Consider the following 14,798-nt stretch of genomic DNA (forward strand, 5'->3'; position numbering starts at 1 on the left):
GTCCCATTCTTTAAAAACTGAATTAATCACCGAAGGTTAAAAAAAAGTTAAAACAAATGGGACTAGACAAAGAAAATCTCAATAGACCAAAGAATTTCCTAAATTGTACCCAGATCCTCAAAGTATGTTTAACTACCAAAGTTTCAGTTAGTTTACTAAAAGATAAAGGGAGTGAGGATCAGAGAAGAGAAATGATAGAAAATTTATTAACAGAGTTAGCTTCTAAAGAACCCATATCAGACAGTTCTCACAGTTAATATAATATTTCCAAATCGTAAGATTTGGTATAATTGACTGCCCAATAATAAAACCTAAAATTTGGTAAAGCTAAACCTCCATTCTTCTTATATTTTTGAAGATGAACTTTATTTAGTCAAGAATGTTTGTTTTTCCATATATAAGATATAATAGAATCAAGAGAATTAAAAAAAAGATTTAGGAATAAAAATAGGTAATGCCTGAAAAAGGTATATAAATTTAGATAAAATGTTCACTTTAATAGAATTAATTTGGCCAATCAAGGCTAATGAGAAAGGCTGCCAGCTTGATAGTGTTCTTTTTACAAAATTCAGTAAGGTAAGAAAATATTCATTAAATAGGTGTTTATAATTCTTGGTAATTATTACACCCAAAATAAGTAAATTGATTTTTTACAATTTTGAAAAGAAGATTAGTATTAATTGCTGACAAATTATTCAGAAGAAAAAGTTAATCATTATGTAACTTCAGTTTGTATCCTGAAAACTGACTAAAACAAGAAAGTAGAGAAAGCACAGGAGGTAGTGAAGTCTCGATATTAGAAATAAAAAGCAGTAGATCATCAGCATAAAGCGAAACTTTATGAACAGTCCATCTCCTAAGAATACCAGTAATATCATTAGATTCTCAAAAACCATGGCTAAGGTTTCTAAGGCCAAATGAAAGAGCAAAGGGCTCAGGAGACAACCTTGTCTAGTTCCACATTGATGTTTAAAAGGTTTGGAATACTGAAAATTAGTAAGGATCCTGGCAGAAGGAGATAAATACAGTAATTTAATCCATTGAATAAAATCGGGCCCAAAATTAAATTTTTCTGAAGTTTTAAGTAAATAGTTCCATTCAAACCGATCAAAAGCCTTCTCAGCATCCAAAGAAATCACACATTCCAATACCTCCTTAGAAGGGGAATAAATAATGTTTAATAAACAACGAGTATTCAAGTGGGAATATCGATTTTTAATAAATCCCGTCTGATCATCAGAAATGATAGATGGTAAAATATTTTCTATTCTATGGGCCAGAACTTTAGATAGGATTTTAATATCAACATTAAGTAAAGAAAATGGTCTGTATCGTTACGTACCCCATAACTGGGTGTCTTACCAGCAAAGACAGAAGTGTCCATTGGAGTCTGGTGATACTATTTTCAACAATATTTATTAGCAAAAATATACAAAATAATATCAATGCGAATATACAGAGAATATACGTTAGCAATACTAAACCTAAAAGTGCGGGTATAATAATAATCACTAATGAAACAAGCTCTATCGTTGTCTAGGGGATAATGAAGTGACAGATGGAAATATAAAGTTCAGTTCAGTTCATGCAGGCTGCGGTAGCTGTTTGTCGATGTGTTGCAATTGTTGGAGAGAGAAAAAAAAAGTATGAACAGTAACAGCTATTATCTTGCCAACCTTCCTTTACGATTTTGATCCGTCAATGCGTTGTTGTTGTGGCCATTCACGTATGACCCCTCCGCCCTTTAGCTAGACCATTCTTCCGTGGTGGACTCGTCACCCAGGCAAGGGTGGACACACACACAAGCCCCCACCAGTCTCGCTACAAAACACTGTGAGTTAAAATTTACTGACCCTTCGTTCGATCTCCGGTCTCCCACCCTGTCTCGTGGGGGTTCTGATGCTCACTAGTGTTTCTCCTGATGCGTCTGAGGGGTGTTACCCCAGACCTCACTTTTATCCCCACTCACGGGGTCTCAGGTGTCAATCAGGTTGGGATGATATAACCCATCAAACCAGCCCACACTGGTTGCCCCCTGAGGGGTTTCAATGAATAGAACAGTACCAAGTAAACAATCCTTTTCCACAAGACAATAGCAGTAAATCAATGGCTTTTGTCAGTAGGAGACGTTCCACCTTAGCTGTGTCTCTCTCTCATTCTCTTTCATGAGCTGTTATTAATAACAACTGCCCTGGCAGATTTCCTTTGTCTCTCTTACTTCCTGGATAACAGCATCGAAATAGTAGTGATTTGCGATTCTCCAAAAGGGGGGGGGGGGGGGGCATGGGCGATTCTGCACCCTTCTGCCCATCAGAGTTGTTCATCCTTTGTTACAGTATGAAGAGCATTCGGTTGGGTTCTTATTCTTTTTGAGAATAAGTGAAATAGAAGCTTCATAAAAAGATTGTGGCAACCTACCCAACTTAAAGGAGTCTGAAAAAACTACACATAAATGAGGTATAAGCAGTGAGGAAGAAGCTTTACAAAATTCTGCAGAAAGTGCTTCAATACCCGGAGCCTTCCCCGACTGTAAGGAACGTACAGCCTCGGCAATTTCCTCATATGAAACAGGTTGATCCAATTGTTTTTGGTTATCAACAGAAAATGTAGGAATGTTTAACTAATCTAAGAATTATTCATTACAGTGTTATATTTGGGAGGGTCAGAACTATAAAGTTTAGAATGAAAATCTTTAAAAACATTGTTTATTTCTAAATGATCAGTGCTCCTATCACCATTGGCTTTACAAATTCCTTTAATTTGCCGTTTAGCTATAAAGGTTTTTAATTAGTTAGCCAATGATTTACCTGTTATGTCTCCATGGATATAAAATTGACTTTTATCTTTTAAAAGTTGAGTTTCAATTGGATATGTTAAAAGAAGATCATATTTAGTTTGAATTTCAACACACATTTTATATAAAGCAGGATCTGGAACCAAGGCATATTTTTGATCCAATTGTTTTAACTGATTAGCTAACTCAATTCTCTCTTTATTAGCTTTTTTACTTGACACTTACAGTATAAGAAATAATTTGACCTCTAATAAAAGCCTTAAGCATCCCATCTAATAAGACTAGAAGTCTCTTCCAAAGTATTCTCCTCAAAAAAAGAATAATTTGTCTCTCCAGAAATTTAAAAAAATCTTTGTCAGATAATAAAATTAAATTAAAATGCCAAGGTCTGTTCATTTGAGGAAGACCAGGAAGACTTAAAGATGAAAGCACTGGAACATGATCTGAAACAGCAATTTCTTTGTATTCACAAGATCAAACTAAAGGAATCATTTGACTATCAATAAAACAGAAATTAATCCTGGAATACGTATGATGGACATGAGAAAAAAATGAATACTCCTTATCTAGTGGATGTAAGAAACGCCATATACCACCGATATTGCATTTCATTAAAGATTGAATAAACAAAGCTGATTTATAAAGTGTCACTGTTTTAAAGGATGACCTATCTAAAACTGGATTTAACCAACAATTGAAATCTCCTCCCATCACCAATGAGTAAAGGCTCAAATTTGGCAAAAAACAAAAAATAACACTCAAAAAATCCTGGATCATCTATATTCAGAGCATATAGATTGTTAAATACCATTAATTTATTATCTAATTATCCTGACACAATGACAAAACGCTCATTAGTATCAGACACTATGTTGGACAAAGGGAACTGTATGATCCATAAAAATCGAAACTCCTCTAGACTTAGCCTGGAAAGAGGAGTAAAAATGTAGTCCTTTCCATCTACTGAAAAGACATAAGTTATCACACTTACATACATGTGTTTCGTGTAAAAATATAATTGGGGCCTTAAGTTTTTAAAATAGACAAAAGTCTTATTCTGCTTCACAGGGTGATTTAATCCTTTCATGTTAAGACTGAGTAAGTTAATAGTATGACCCATTATTAATACTATTTAATAGAGAAATTAAAGTAATAACCAGTAATATGAACATTAAAACCAAACAATAAGCCTTGAAATAGGGTAAGCAAGCAACAGATTTGGCTAACATCCCAAAACAGCTCCCAGAAAAAGACACCCCCCTCCCCCCTCCCAAAGTCAGAAGGCCAGCCAAAGGAAAGCTGGCAGCTACAACTAATGACATCACTCTCCCCAAACAGCCTGCTGATCGACTCATAATTAATTCCAAGGTCATCTGTATTCCAAGCTGGACTAAATAACAGCCAAGAAAGGCTTAGCCCTCATAACAAGGACTCCTTGCAAGAAGGTGCTAGTGTTAATTTGCATAGCCTGACATGCAATTCAGATGATTTTGTGGAATTAGGTTTTGCATAACATGAATTTCCTGTTCTAATAGCCCAGAAGCAGAGATCTGTGCTCCCATGTTTTATGCAGGGTTTGAATTATTGATCTCCAAATACTTCTTTCCTCAATAAACCAAAGGGTGAAAAAAAGCTTTAATGATGAGGGTTTATTCTGTCATCAATGCCTAGTTTTGCTGATAGGAACTTTTGAAGTTTGGAAGAGTTTTATAGTTTCCAAGGCCTTACTATAAAATTTTATTGTCCAAGGACAGTGAAATACAGTAGATAACAATTGAGATAAGAGTATCTCTTGAAGAAGTTAATTGTAAGGCCCATTTCTTGTAAGTGTGGGATCTGAACTTAAGAATGTGTACAAACACTAACATAGTCTCCATACAATAGTTCAATTTGTGAGGTTTGGTGATCTTGGGTCTAAAAAAATGTAGTCACCATGGGTTGAATGGTTTCACATTGATTCTAAAAGTTTGGTCCACACATGTGGGAAGCTAATTGGAATTGAGGTGAAACATTGCAACAAGAAATATTGAGAAAAGCATCAACAAGTTTGTTTGACACTCGTGTTCATTGAGATTGTTTTGTTATTAGCACTTTGGCTTGTGCCATGACTTGCATTCTATTGTTGAGCAAATGCAAAATGCAAGTGAATTTCTGTGGACATCTGAATTTGAGGAGTCTGCTTCACATTACCTCTTGATTGATAGTCAACAGTTTAGTGGGGTAATCGAAGAAAAAGTGGCTAGTATTGATTCCGGCTATTTTTATTGGTGTTCTCATTAGATACTTCTAGAATGAGAAGAATCCACACTGTTTTGGGGAGCAGCTCTTTGGTCGCATCTTTGTCAACAACTATCAGAAAATTTACTGATTTGTATTGCAATTTAAAAACCCAATATTAGAAGCAAAAAGTTACAAAGAAAACTATTCACATTATCAAATAGCCTTTGCCTTTCCCATTTATTGTCAATTTAATGTCAGTTTGTCTTCTGACCTTTAGTGCCTTTTAACGATTTCATTTATTGCTTTTGGTTTGATGCTGGTAAATTTACAACTGATATTGTGTAAGTGAAGACAATGAGCTTGAAGATTTAATGATGATGTATTGACACTGGTCACAAATCCTCAATGGATAAGTTGCACAGTTATGAAAATTTTAAGGTTATTGGATAAATTTCTATCTGTTGTCTCTGCCTGACTGTGTTGTGACCTGTGTCTTTCCAGAATATCACTTGTTTTAATTCTACCATGACTAATGGGACAACAGGTTGTGTGGAAGGATTGGGAATGACCCCAGAGCAGTTCAACCTTCTCTTTGCTACCTATGCATGGACGTATGTATAATATTTAACAGAATATACACTTTCACAATGCACTCTTCATTTTTACTCTGTTCCTTTGCTTTGAACGTGGAATAAATTTCAATGCAGACCCCTATTCCTAGCAGCTCACTTTCAAAATCATCATTAAATTAGTCTAGTTACCAATAGTCTTGTCAAACCAGAAATGGAGTATGGTAATCCTAGTGAATTCCATTTATCACCACAGGGGGTTTTGTGTAAAGGCCATATTTGTGGAATTTCTTGTTAGTATAATTTTTCAATCTATATTTTTCTTGCACATTCTCTCTGAAACATCTTTATTTTATGTTGGAGATACATCATGGTACTGATTCTTCCATCCCAATGAGCCAACACCACTCAATTACACTGTTTTGACCAATTAACTTACTATAACTAGTATGTCTTTGGACTGTGGGAGGAAACCAGAGCACCCAGAGGAAACCTGCAGAGTCACAGGGACTGCTTACTGATCGTGGTGGAATTGAACTCTGGTCACTGGCACTGTAGTAGCATTAAGCAAACTGCTACACTACTGTGCCATTATCTGTTTGTGGTTAGTTAAATGGCTGGAATATTCAGTGTATACTCAGCAACCTTATATTCCTTTCCGGGCCTTCTCTGTCTGCTGCACTAATCAATTCACCATGTTCTGGACCATCTGTCTTTGTATTGTTCTTGCTTGTTCTTCATGGGAAAGGCAAGGCACCAAGTTTATCATGATTCACTTGTGTTCACCTGCATTTACTATGTAATTATAATTTACAGAGATGATTATTTGTTTGCAATTAGAGGAGAGAAATAAGCACAATTTGTTTTAGTCTTCTTCTCCAACAAGGACAGTCTATACCCTGTTGTCATAGAGCATTGGAGCATGGAAAGAGGTCCTTTGACATGTCTGGTCCATGCCCATTTAAACCAGTACCACTTCCCATTTTTGGCTCAAAGCCCGCTGAACCGTTCCCATCCATGTAAGTGTCCATGTGCATTTTGTGCTGGTAATGCTTATATGTTTTTTCAAACTGGTAGAATCTTCTGGAAGAATATGTTGTGAACCATTTTAACCACTATCTAAGGCATAATTTCCACCATTATAATAAGGAGCTCTAGTTTTAAGTGAATCCAATTGTATATCTGAGATTGACTCCTTGTGTTCAATTGGCACAAAAATTATACCATTGTAAGGCATTTAAATTATGGCATACTGCAAAGATGGAAATAGTTCTCCTCTGTCAAAGGTATAGAAAGGAGGATGCGCAGGAATTCATTCCAGTATTAATACTTTAGAAGGCACAAGGTTCTTGGATACACAAGACACAAGAGTCTACGGAAGCTGTATTCTGGAGCAATGCTGGAGGAGCTCAGCAGCTCCGGCTGCATCTATTGTGAGAAATGTACTGTTAACATTTTAGTTGAGGCCCTCATCATTCATTTTCATTTAATTACTTCATCTCTCCTCTAGAAACGCTGTGGTGGTGATACTGGCCGGGTATTACACAGACAAGCTGGGAAATTGCAGTGAGTATGAAGAACAGTATCAATTTAAACAAAGATGTCCTCAGCCTTGTAATTTACTCTCCTTCTGCACCTTCTGCAGAATGTTTACAGCATCTTGTTTATCTGAATGCTGCCTGCATTAGTGCATTGGCAGTTGTATGTCGTGTTTGATCAATTGCATAGTGAATTAGATGTTATATAAAATTGTACAGGTTAAGACACCATGGTTAAGTTAAGATTGACGTTAATAAATATGATCAGAAATTAGAAGCAGGAGATATGACTCTATACACATAATTGAGAACCATCAGGTTCTTCAGCTGCTAACCACATGAGCTAATTGACTTCAGTGGAGCTGAACTTTGGATGCAATGCACAACATCAGCTGAAATAGATACAGAAATTATGATTTTTTTCCTAATTAGGTCAGAGATCAAGATAAGGGTCCACCATCATTTTAAAAATGATTTAGGAAAAAGCTTTTTAATAAGTAGTAAATAATCTCCCAGCACACAAAAAAAAAGAAATCAGCTGTTCAGGAATATGTGTTGATGGATTGTAGCTTTTAACTGTTGCTTGCATAATTGGGTTCTTTCAGGTTTCTGGCTACCTATAAGCAAACAAATCTCAAGGTTGTATAATTTATACGTTCTTTGAGAATAAATGTACTTTGAATTTTTGAAACTTGAATGTTGAAGTAAATCTTCTGAGATATTCTTTTGTTGAAACAGTTTTATTTGTGTTCCCCTGTAGTTGGAGTCATCTTGTCCTACTTTATTATTATGTTGGGCTCGGCTACCTTTGCTTTGGGATCCCATTTCAAAGGCACCAGTTACCTACTGCCATTGATGATCATCGGCCAAATTCTCACTGGCTCAAGCAGTGGGTCATTCCATCGTAAGTACCAGTTTCAATCTGTTGTTAACAGACTGACAAGGAATGGTCAGTAGCTTAGTACAGATTTTCTAAACAGTTAAAATTCTTCATTCATTTCATCCAGCATCTAAATTACTTTTTTTTCAAGGTGATTTCTACCCTTCGTTCGTGAAGGACTGGATGAAGATGTGACATAAATTTTTTCAAAAAAATGAGAGCTTGGATTTTTGTACTTATCCAAGAACATCAGAAACTTTTTGACAAGAACTGGCTATTCAGCCCAAAAAAGCTTGCCAAATTCCTATTCAGATATTGTGTTGAAGTAACTATCGAGTTTAGATTTGAGAATCTCTTCGGTATTATTCTCAACTACACAACTAGGTTTTACATGTCTACAACTCGCTGTGTAAAGAAATGCTTCTTGATGTTTATCCTTAATGATTTTGAACACTTCTATCAGTCTCCTCTCATTCTACGAATACTTAGGCTAAAAAGATGTAATTCTTTCAATCTATCTTACACTGTAGACCTGGAATAAGTCTAGTTGCCCTTCTCTGGACTCGCTCCAGTGCCTTCACATGCCTCATGCAATATGGAAACCAAAACTGTACACAGTATTTAAGGTGTGGCCTCTCAAGTGCATTATGCAGCTTAAGAACGTCTCTTGACTTGAACTCCACTGAGTGCATTATATAGTCCAACATTCTATCAGCCTTCCTAATCACTTCTGTGCACTGTCTAAACGTTGATAGTGATGAGTCTACCAGGACCCCCAAATCCTGCTCATTCAGTGTACTTTCTAACTCAAGACCCCCACTGTATATTTATGTCTAATATTTCTACTTCCTATATGTAATACTTTACATTTACTTAACATTACTTAAATTTTAACTGCCATTTATCTTCCCACATCTGGATTTGTTCAGATCTAACTGTATTGATTCTGCTGCCTGAATGTTATCAGCCACTCCCCCTAATTTTGTGTCATCAGTAGACTTTACTAATTTATTTGTTTTGTGCTTCTCCAAACCATTAATGTAAATTAAAAACAGTAATGGCCCCAAAACTGATCGCAATGCAGAACTCACTTTTAACATCTTCTCGGTGAGAAAATGATTTCTGTTTTTGAGCCAATACCGCACCCATTCGTACACCTTGCCCTGAATGCCAACCTCCTGTGATTTGATTATTTACCCGATGTGGGGTACCATAAGAGCATGAGACAAAGGAGCAGAATGAGGCCATTTAGCCCATCTAGTCTGCTCCACCATTCCATCATGTCTGATCCCATATCCCACTCAACCCCATATACTTGCCTCCTCGCCATATCCTTCGATGCCCTGATTGATCAGGAAACGATCAACTTCTGCTTTATATGTACCTACGGACTTGGCCTCCACTGCAATCTGTAGCAATGCATTACATAGATTCACTACTCTCTCACTAACAAAATTCCACCTGTTCTAAAAGGACGCCCCTCAGCATAGAGGCTGTGCCCTTTGGTTCTGGATACCCCCACCATAGGAATCATCTTCTCCTTTTAACGTTCGGAAGGTTTCAACAGGATTACACCGCCCCCCCCCCCACATTCTTCTAAATTCAAATCCCTCCCCAAACCCATGCTGGCTTTCTGCTAACATGCCTGTTCTTATCAGTTGCTTTTCATCTCATTCTTCATTATTGTTTCCATCATCTTACTTACAATACACATGAAACTTACTAGTCCGTAGTTAGCAGGGTAAGTGTGGTCACCCTTCTGACATTCGCCCATGTCCAGTCTTTAGAAATTTTACCAGTCTTCAATGAAATATACGATAGAGATTTGTTTATACAATGACAGACCCTTAGATATATGTTAAGTACCCTTAGATACATGTTGTCTCATACATTTTAGTGGGCATTAGCATTGCTGGTAAGGCCAGCTTTTACTGCCTACCTTTAATTGTCCTTCAGAAGATGGCTGGAGTTGTGAAGCTAGGAAGAAGTTCATAAAATCCAGTCGACCACATTGTAAGAACTATAATTCAGGGCTTTTCTGGCCAAACCTTCATTCATACCCATAAAATAATTTTTAATGGTAATTTTTCTGCTAATTCTGCCAGATCTAATAAATCTACCTTTATAACCATATAACAATTACAGCATGGAAACAGGCCATCTCGGCCCCTCTAGTCTGTGCTGAATGCTTACTCTCACCTAGTCCCACCTACCTGCACTCAGCCCATAACCCTACATTCCTTTCCTGTCCATATACCTATCCAAATTTTTCTTAAATGCCAAAATCAAACCTGCCTCTACCACTTCTACTGGAAGCTCGTTCCACACAGCTACCACTCACTGAGTAAAGAAGTTCCCCCTCGTGTTACCCCTAAACTTTTGCCTCTGAACTCTCAACTCGTGTCCTCTTGTTTGAACCTCCCCTACTCTCAATGGAAAAAACCTATCCCTGTCAACTCTATCCATCCTCCTCATAATTTTAAATACTTCTATCAAGTCCCCCCTCAACCTTCTATGCTCCAAAGAATAAAGACCTAACTTGTTCAACCTTTCTCTATAACTTAGGTGCTGCAACCCAGGTAACATTCTAGTAAATCTTCTCTGTACTCTCTCTATTTTGTTGACATCTTTCCTATAACTCGGTGACCAGAACCATACACAATACTCCAAATTTGGCCTCAGCAATGCCTTGTACAATTTTAACATTACATCCCAATTTTAACATTTTAACATTTTTACAATTTAACATTTTAACAATTTTAACAATTATCCCTTAGCTCTGAACTGAACAGTGTATTTTGTCACTCACATTCTCTTCTTTTCCACTCTTTCAGTTATTCAGGACCGTACTATCGCTTTCTGGTTCAAAGATAAGGAGTTGTCATTGGCCTTTGGGCTGAATGTGGCCTTCTCTCATCTTGGCAATGTCTTCAGCTTTTTATTCACCCAATCTTTTGAATCACATTTTGGGCTGCAGTGGACTCTTTGGGCAGGTACGGATGAATATGATGAACTTGAAGGCATGGACTTGAAAATTGTACAAAGGGAGTGAAATCAGTCTTGTGCTCTACTATCACCACATTAAATCAGATTATTAAATGCTGGTTACAGATACGACATGAGTGCAATCTGTTATTTTCATAATTAGCTTTAACCAAATTGAACTTTCCAGATAATGCTAGAACTATGCCGTGACTCATTTTCTGATAAACAGTTAAATTGGATGTTGGTATAAATCTTATTCTGACATAACTAGTAAGTGAACTGAATTAATGCCACAATTTTCAACGGTTGGTAAACAGGATGATTTGAAACTTGCGTCTTCTGGACGATTGTTGCAAAGAATTTAGTTTAAATCTCACCATACCAAGCTTTACAATTTTAATTAAATTAATTTATTTAAAGCTATTTTGGAATGCAATGTCGAAAATAGAATTAAATCATCATATTGAAGTAAAACACCATCTGAGTCACTAATGTCCCTCAGCAACTACTTAACTGGACTGGTCTATGCGTGACTTCAGTTGATTGCTAATAGCCCTCAAAACCACAGATAATACCTATAATCACATGAGCTACAGTGATTCCAAAAGGCATACCCACCACCATGTCAAGGGTAATTGAAATTGACAATAATTACTAATCTTGTCACTGATGTCAATAGATTATAAATCATGGCTTGGAGCTATTTGCAGGGCTTTCCACTATAACAGAGGGAAGAGAGTGCCAAGATCATTCCTGTCCTTAATTTTCCTTTGTTCTCTCCACTCTTCCTCTTCCAAGCCCTGCCTCAGCAGCTCTTGGTCAGGGGAAAGGTGCTACGAACTGTCCCTCTACTGATCCTAGCCACCCAGATATTGTAGACAATGAATTCTGGCCAAACCATTCCTAACTCTCTGCTCTCTTCATCACAGCCACTATGAAATGGTAGCGTATAACACTTTACAGTACAGGCGGCCCCGGTTCAATTCCCGCTGCTGCCTATATAGAGTTTGCACCTACTCCACGTGGATTTCCCCCCACAGCCCAAAGATGTTGCATTTTGTAGGTTAATTAGACATCATAAATTGTCCCGTGACTAGTCTAGGATCTAATAGGGGGATTTAATCCTTCACACCGCTCAGCAGTCAGCAAGCTTCATGGAAAGGGTAGAGTTACAGTGATATTTCCCCTGGTTAGCTTTGATGGTTGATTTTCTTAGATAGATAGATAGATAGATAGATAGATAGATACTTTATTCATCCCCATGGGGAAATTCAACATTTTTTCCAATGTCCCATACACTTGTTGTAGCAAAACTAATTACATACAATACTTAACTCAGTAAAAATATGATATGCATCTAAATCACTCTCTCAAAAAGCATTAATAATAGCTTTTAAAAAGTTCTTAAGTAGTTTACTTAGATACATTATATACAATCAACCACGGCACTTTAACATATCTTACTCCTGGCGGTTGAATTGTAAAGCCTAATGGCATTGGGGAGTATTGACCTCTTCATCCTATCTGAGGAGCATTGCATCGATAGCAACCTGTCGCTGAAACTGCTTCTCTGTCTCTGGATGGTGCTATGTAGAGGATGTTCAGGGTTTTCCATAATTGACCGTAGCCTACTCAGCGCCCTTCGCTCAGCTACCGATGTTATACTCTCCAGTACTTTGCCCACGACAGAGCCCGCCTTCCTTACCAGCTTATTAAGACGTGAGGCGTCCCTCTTCTTAATGCTGCCTCCCCAACACGCCACCACAAAGAAGAGGGCGCTCTCCACAACTGACCTATAGAACATCTTCAGCATCTCACTACAGACATTGAATGACGCCAACCTTCTAAGGAAGTACAGTCGACTCTGTGCCTTCCTGCACAAGGCATCTGTGTTGGCAGTCCAGTCTAGCTTCTCGTCTAACTGTACTCCCAGATACTTGTAGGTCTTAACCTGCTCCACACATTCTCCATTAATGATCACTGGCTCCATATGAGGCCTAGGTCTCCTAAAGTCCACCACCATCTCCTTGGTCTTGGTGATATTGAGATGCAGGTAGTTTGAGTTGCACCATATCACAAAGTCCTGTATCAGTTTCCTATACTCCTCCTCCTGTCCATTCCTGACACACCCCACTATGGCCGTGTCGTCAGCGAACTTCTGCACATGGCAGGACTCCGAGTTATATTGGAAGTCTGATGTGTACAGGGTGAACAGGACCGGAGAGAGCACGGTCCCCTGCGGCGCTCCTGTGCTGTTGACCACCGTGTCAGACCTACAGTCTCCCAACCGCACATACTGAGGTCTCTCTGTCAAGTAGTCCACTATCCAATCCACCATGTGAGAGTCTACTCCCATCTCCGTTAGTTTGTGCCTTAAGATCTTGGGCTGGATGGTGTTAAAGGCACTAGAGAAGTCCAGGAATGTAATCCTCACAGCACCACTGACCCCATCTAGGTGAGAGAGGGATTTGTGCAGCAAATATGTGATAGCATCCTCCACTCCCACCTTCTCCTTATACGCAAACTGAAGAGGATCCCAGGCGTGCCTGGTTTGTGGCCTCAGATTCTGTATTATCAGCTGCTCCATGGTCTTCATCACGTGCGACGTCAAGGCAACAGGTCTGAAGTCATTCAACTCCTTTGGTTGTGGTTTCTTCGGTACCGGGACAATACAGGATGTTTTCCACTGTCTGGGTACTCTTCTCTGCTCCAGGCTCATGTTGAAGATGCGCTGTAGTGGTTCTCCCAGCTCAGTCGCACAGGCCCTCAGTAATCGTGCTTGAATCTCTATGTGCTAAAAGAATCATTCCCAGTTAGATCACGGACATGCAATCCCAGGACCTATCCCCTCTGGGAACTAGATGACCTGTTGGGCTACCAGCCCTCAGCTTCGCCAGGCCTCATCCACAGTACTTGCTAATCCAACATCTATGAGTGCCCTTCATCACAGATCCAACAACGGAACCTCTTCAACATGTATGCACGTACATTTGAGCACTGAGTTGCTGCCACACAGTTGACTGATTAGATGTTTGCATTAATGAGCAGGTGTACCGGTGTACCTAGTAAAGTAGTCACTGAGTTCAATTGCAAGAGGCTGCAGCAGATCTGGCTGCCATCTCCAAGGTTCAAAGCTACAATTTAGTTTCAGAGAAATGTATACAATATACATCCTGAAATGCTTTTTTTTCACAACCATCCATAAAAACAGAGGAGTGCCCCAAGAATGAATAACAGTTAAATGTTATAACCCCAAAGTCCCCCCCAACTCCCCTCCCTCCTGTGCGTAAGCGGCAGCGAACAACAATCCCCCTCCCCCACCGGCAAAAATAAAGCGCATCTGCTACCAGCACTCAAGCGTGAACAAAGCAATAGCAAAGACACAGACTTGCACTTACCCCACAGACTACATTGTTCACTCGATTATTCGACGTGCTGCAGGCTCTCTCTCTCCTAATAAGGGAGAAAGAGGTGACTCCATTTTCCAATGAATGGGGAGACATAACGAACAATTCACTGATTTATGATGTTAAAAATCCATTATGTTGCTTTTCTTAGAAACATAGGAACATAGAAAATAGGTGCAGGAGTAGGCCATTCGGCCCTTCAAGCCTGCACCGTCATTTATTATGATCACGGCTGATCATCCAACTCAGAACCCTGTACCTGCTTTCTCTCCATACCCCCTGATCCCATTAGCCACAAGGGCCATATCTAACTTCCTCTTAAATATAGCTAATGAACCAGCCTCAACTCTTTCCTGTGGCAGAGAATTCCACAGATTCACCACTGTCTGTGTGAAGAAGTTCTTC

At 38.6% G+C, this 14,798-nt stretch overlaps 1 protein-coding gene across 1 annotated transcript in view; it reads left to right on the plus strand.

Annotated features, from left to right (window-relative positions):
* The window catches only part of LOC140735407 (lysosomal dipeptide transporter MFSD1-like), a 46,987-nt gene that overhangs the window by 9,519 nt on the left and 22,670 nt on the right, over positions 1 to 14,798 (plus strand). Inside the window, exons 3-6 of the mRNA XM_073060441.1 lie at positions 5,516 to 5,625; positions 7,094 to 7,149; positions 7,882 to 8,025; positions 10,836 to 10,994. Of these exons, the coding sequence (XP_072916542.1) occupies positions 5,540 to 5,625; positions 7,094 to 7,149; positions 7,882 to 8,025; positions 10,836 to 10,994 (445 nt within the window). The 5' untranslated portion in view covers positions 5,516 to 5,539. The remainder of the gene's footprint in view (positions 1 to 5,515; positions 5,626 to 7,093; positions 7,150 to 7,881; positions 8,026 to 10,835; positions 10,995 to 14,798) is intronic.

The sequence above is a fragment of the Hemitrygon akajei genome, chromosome 11 (genome assembly GCF_048418815.1).
Source record: "Hemitrygon akajei chromosome 11, sHemAka1.3, whole genome shotgun sequence".
Lineage (NCBI taxonomy): Eukaryota > Metazoa > Chordata > Chondrichthyes > Myliobatiformes > Dasyatidae > Hemitrygon > Hemitrygon akajei.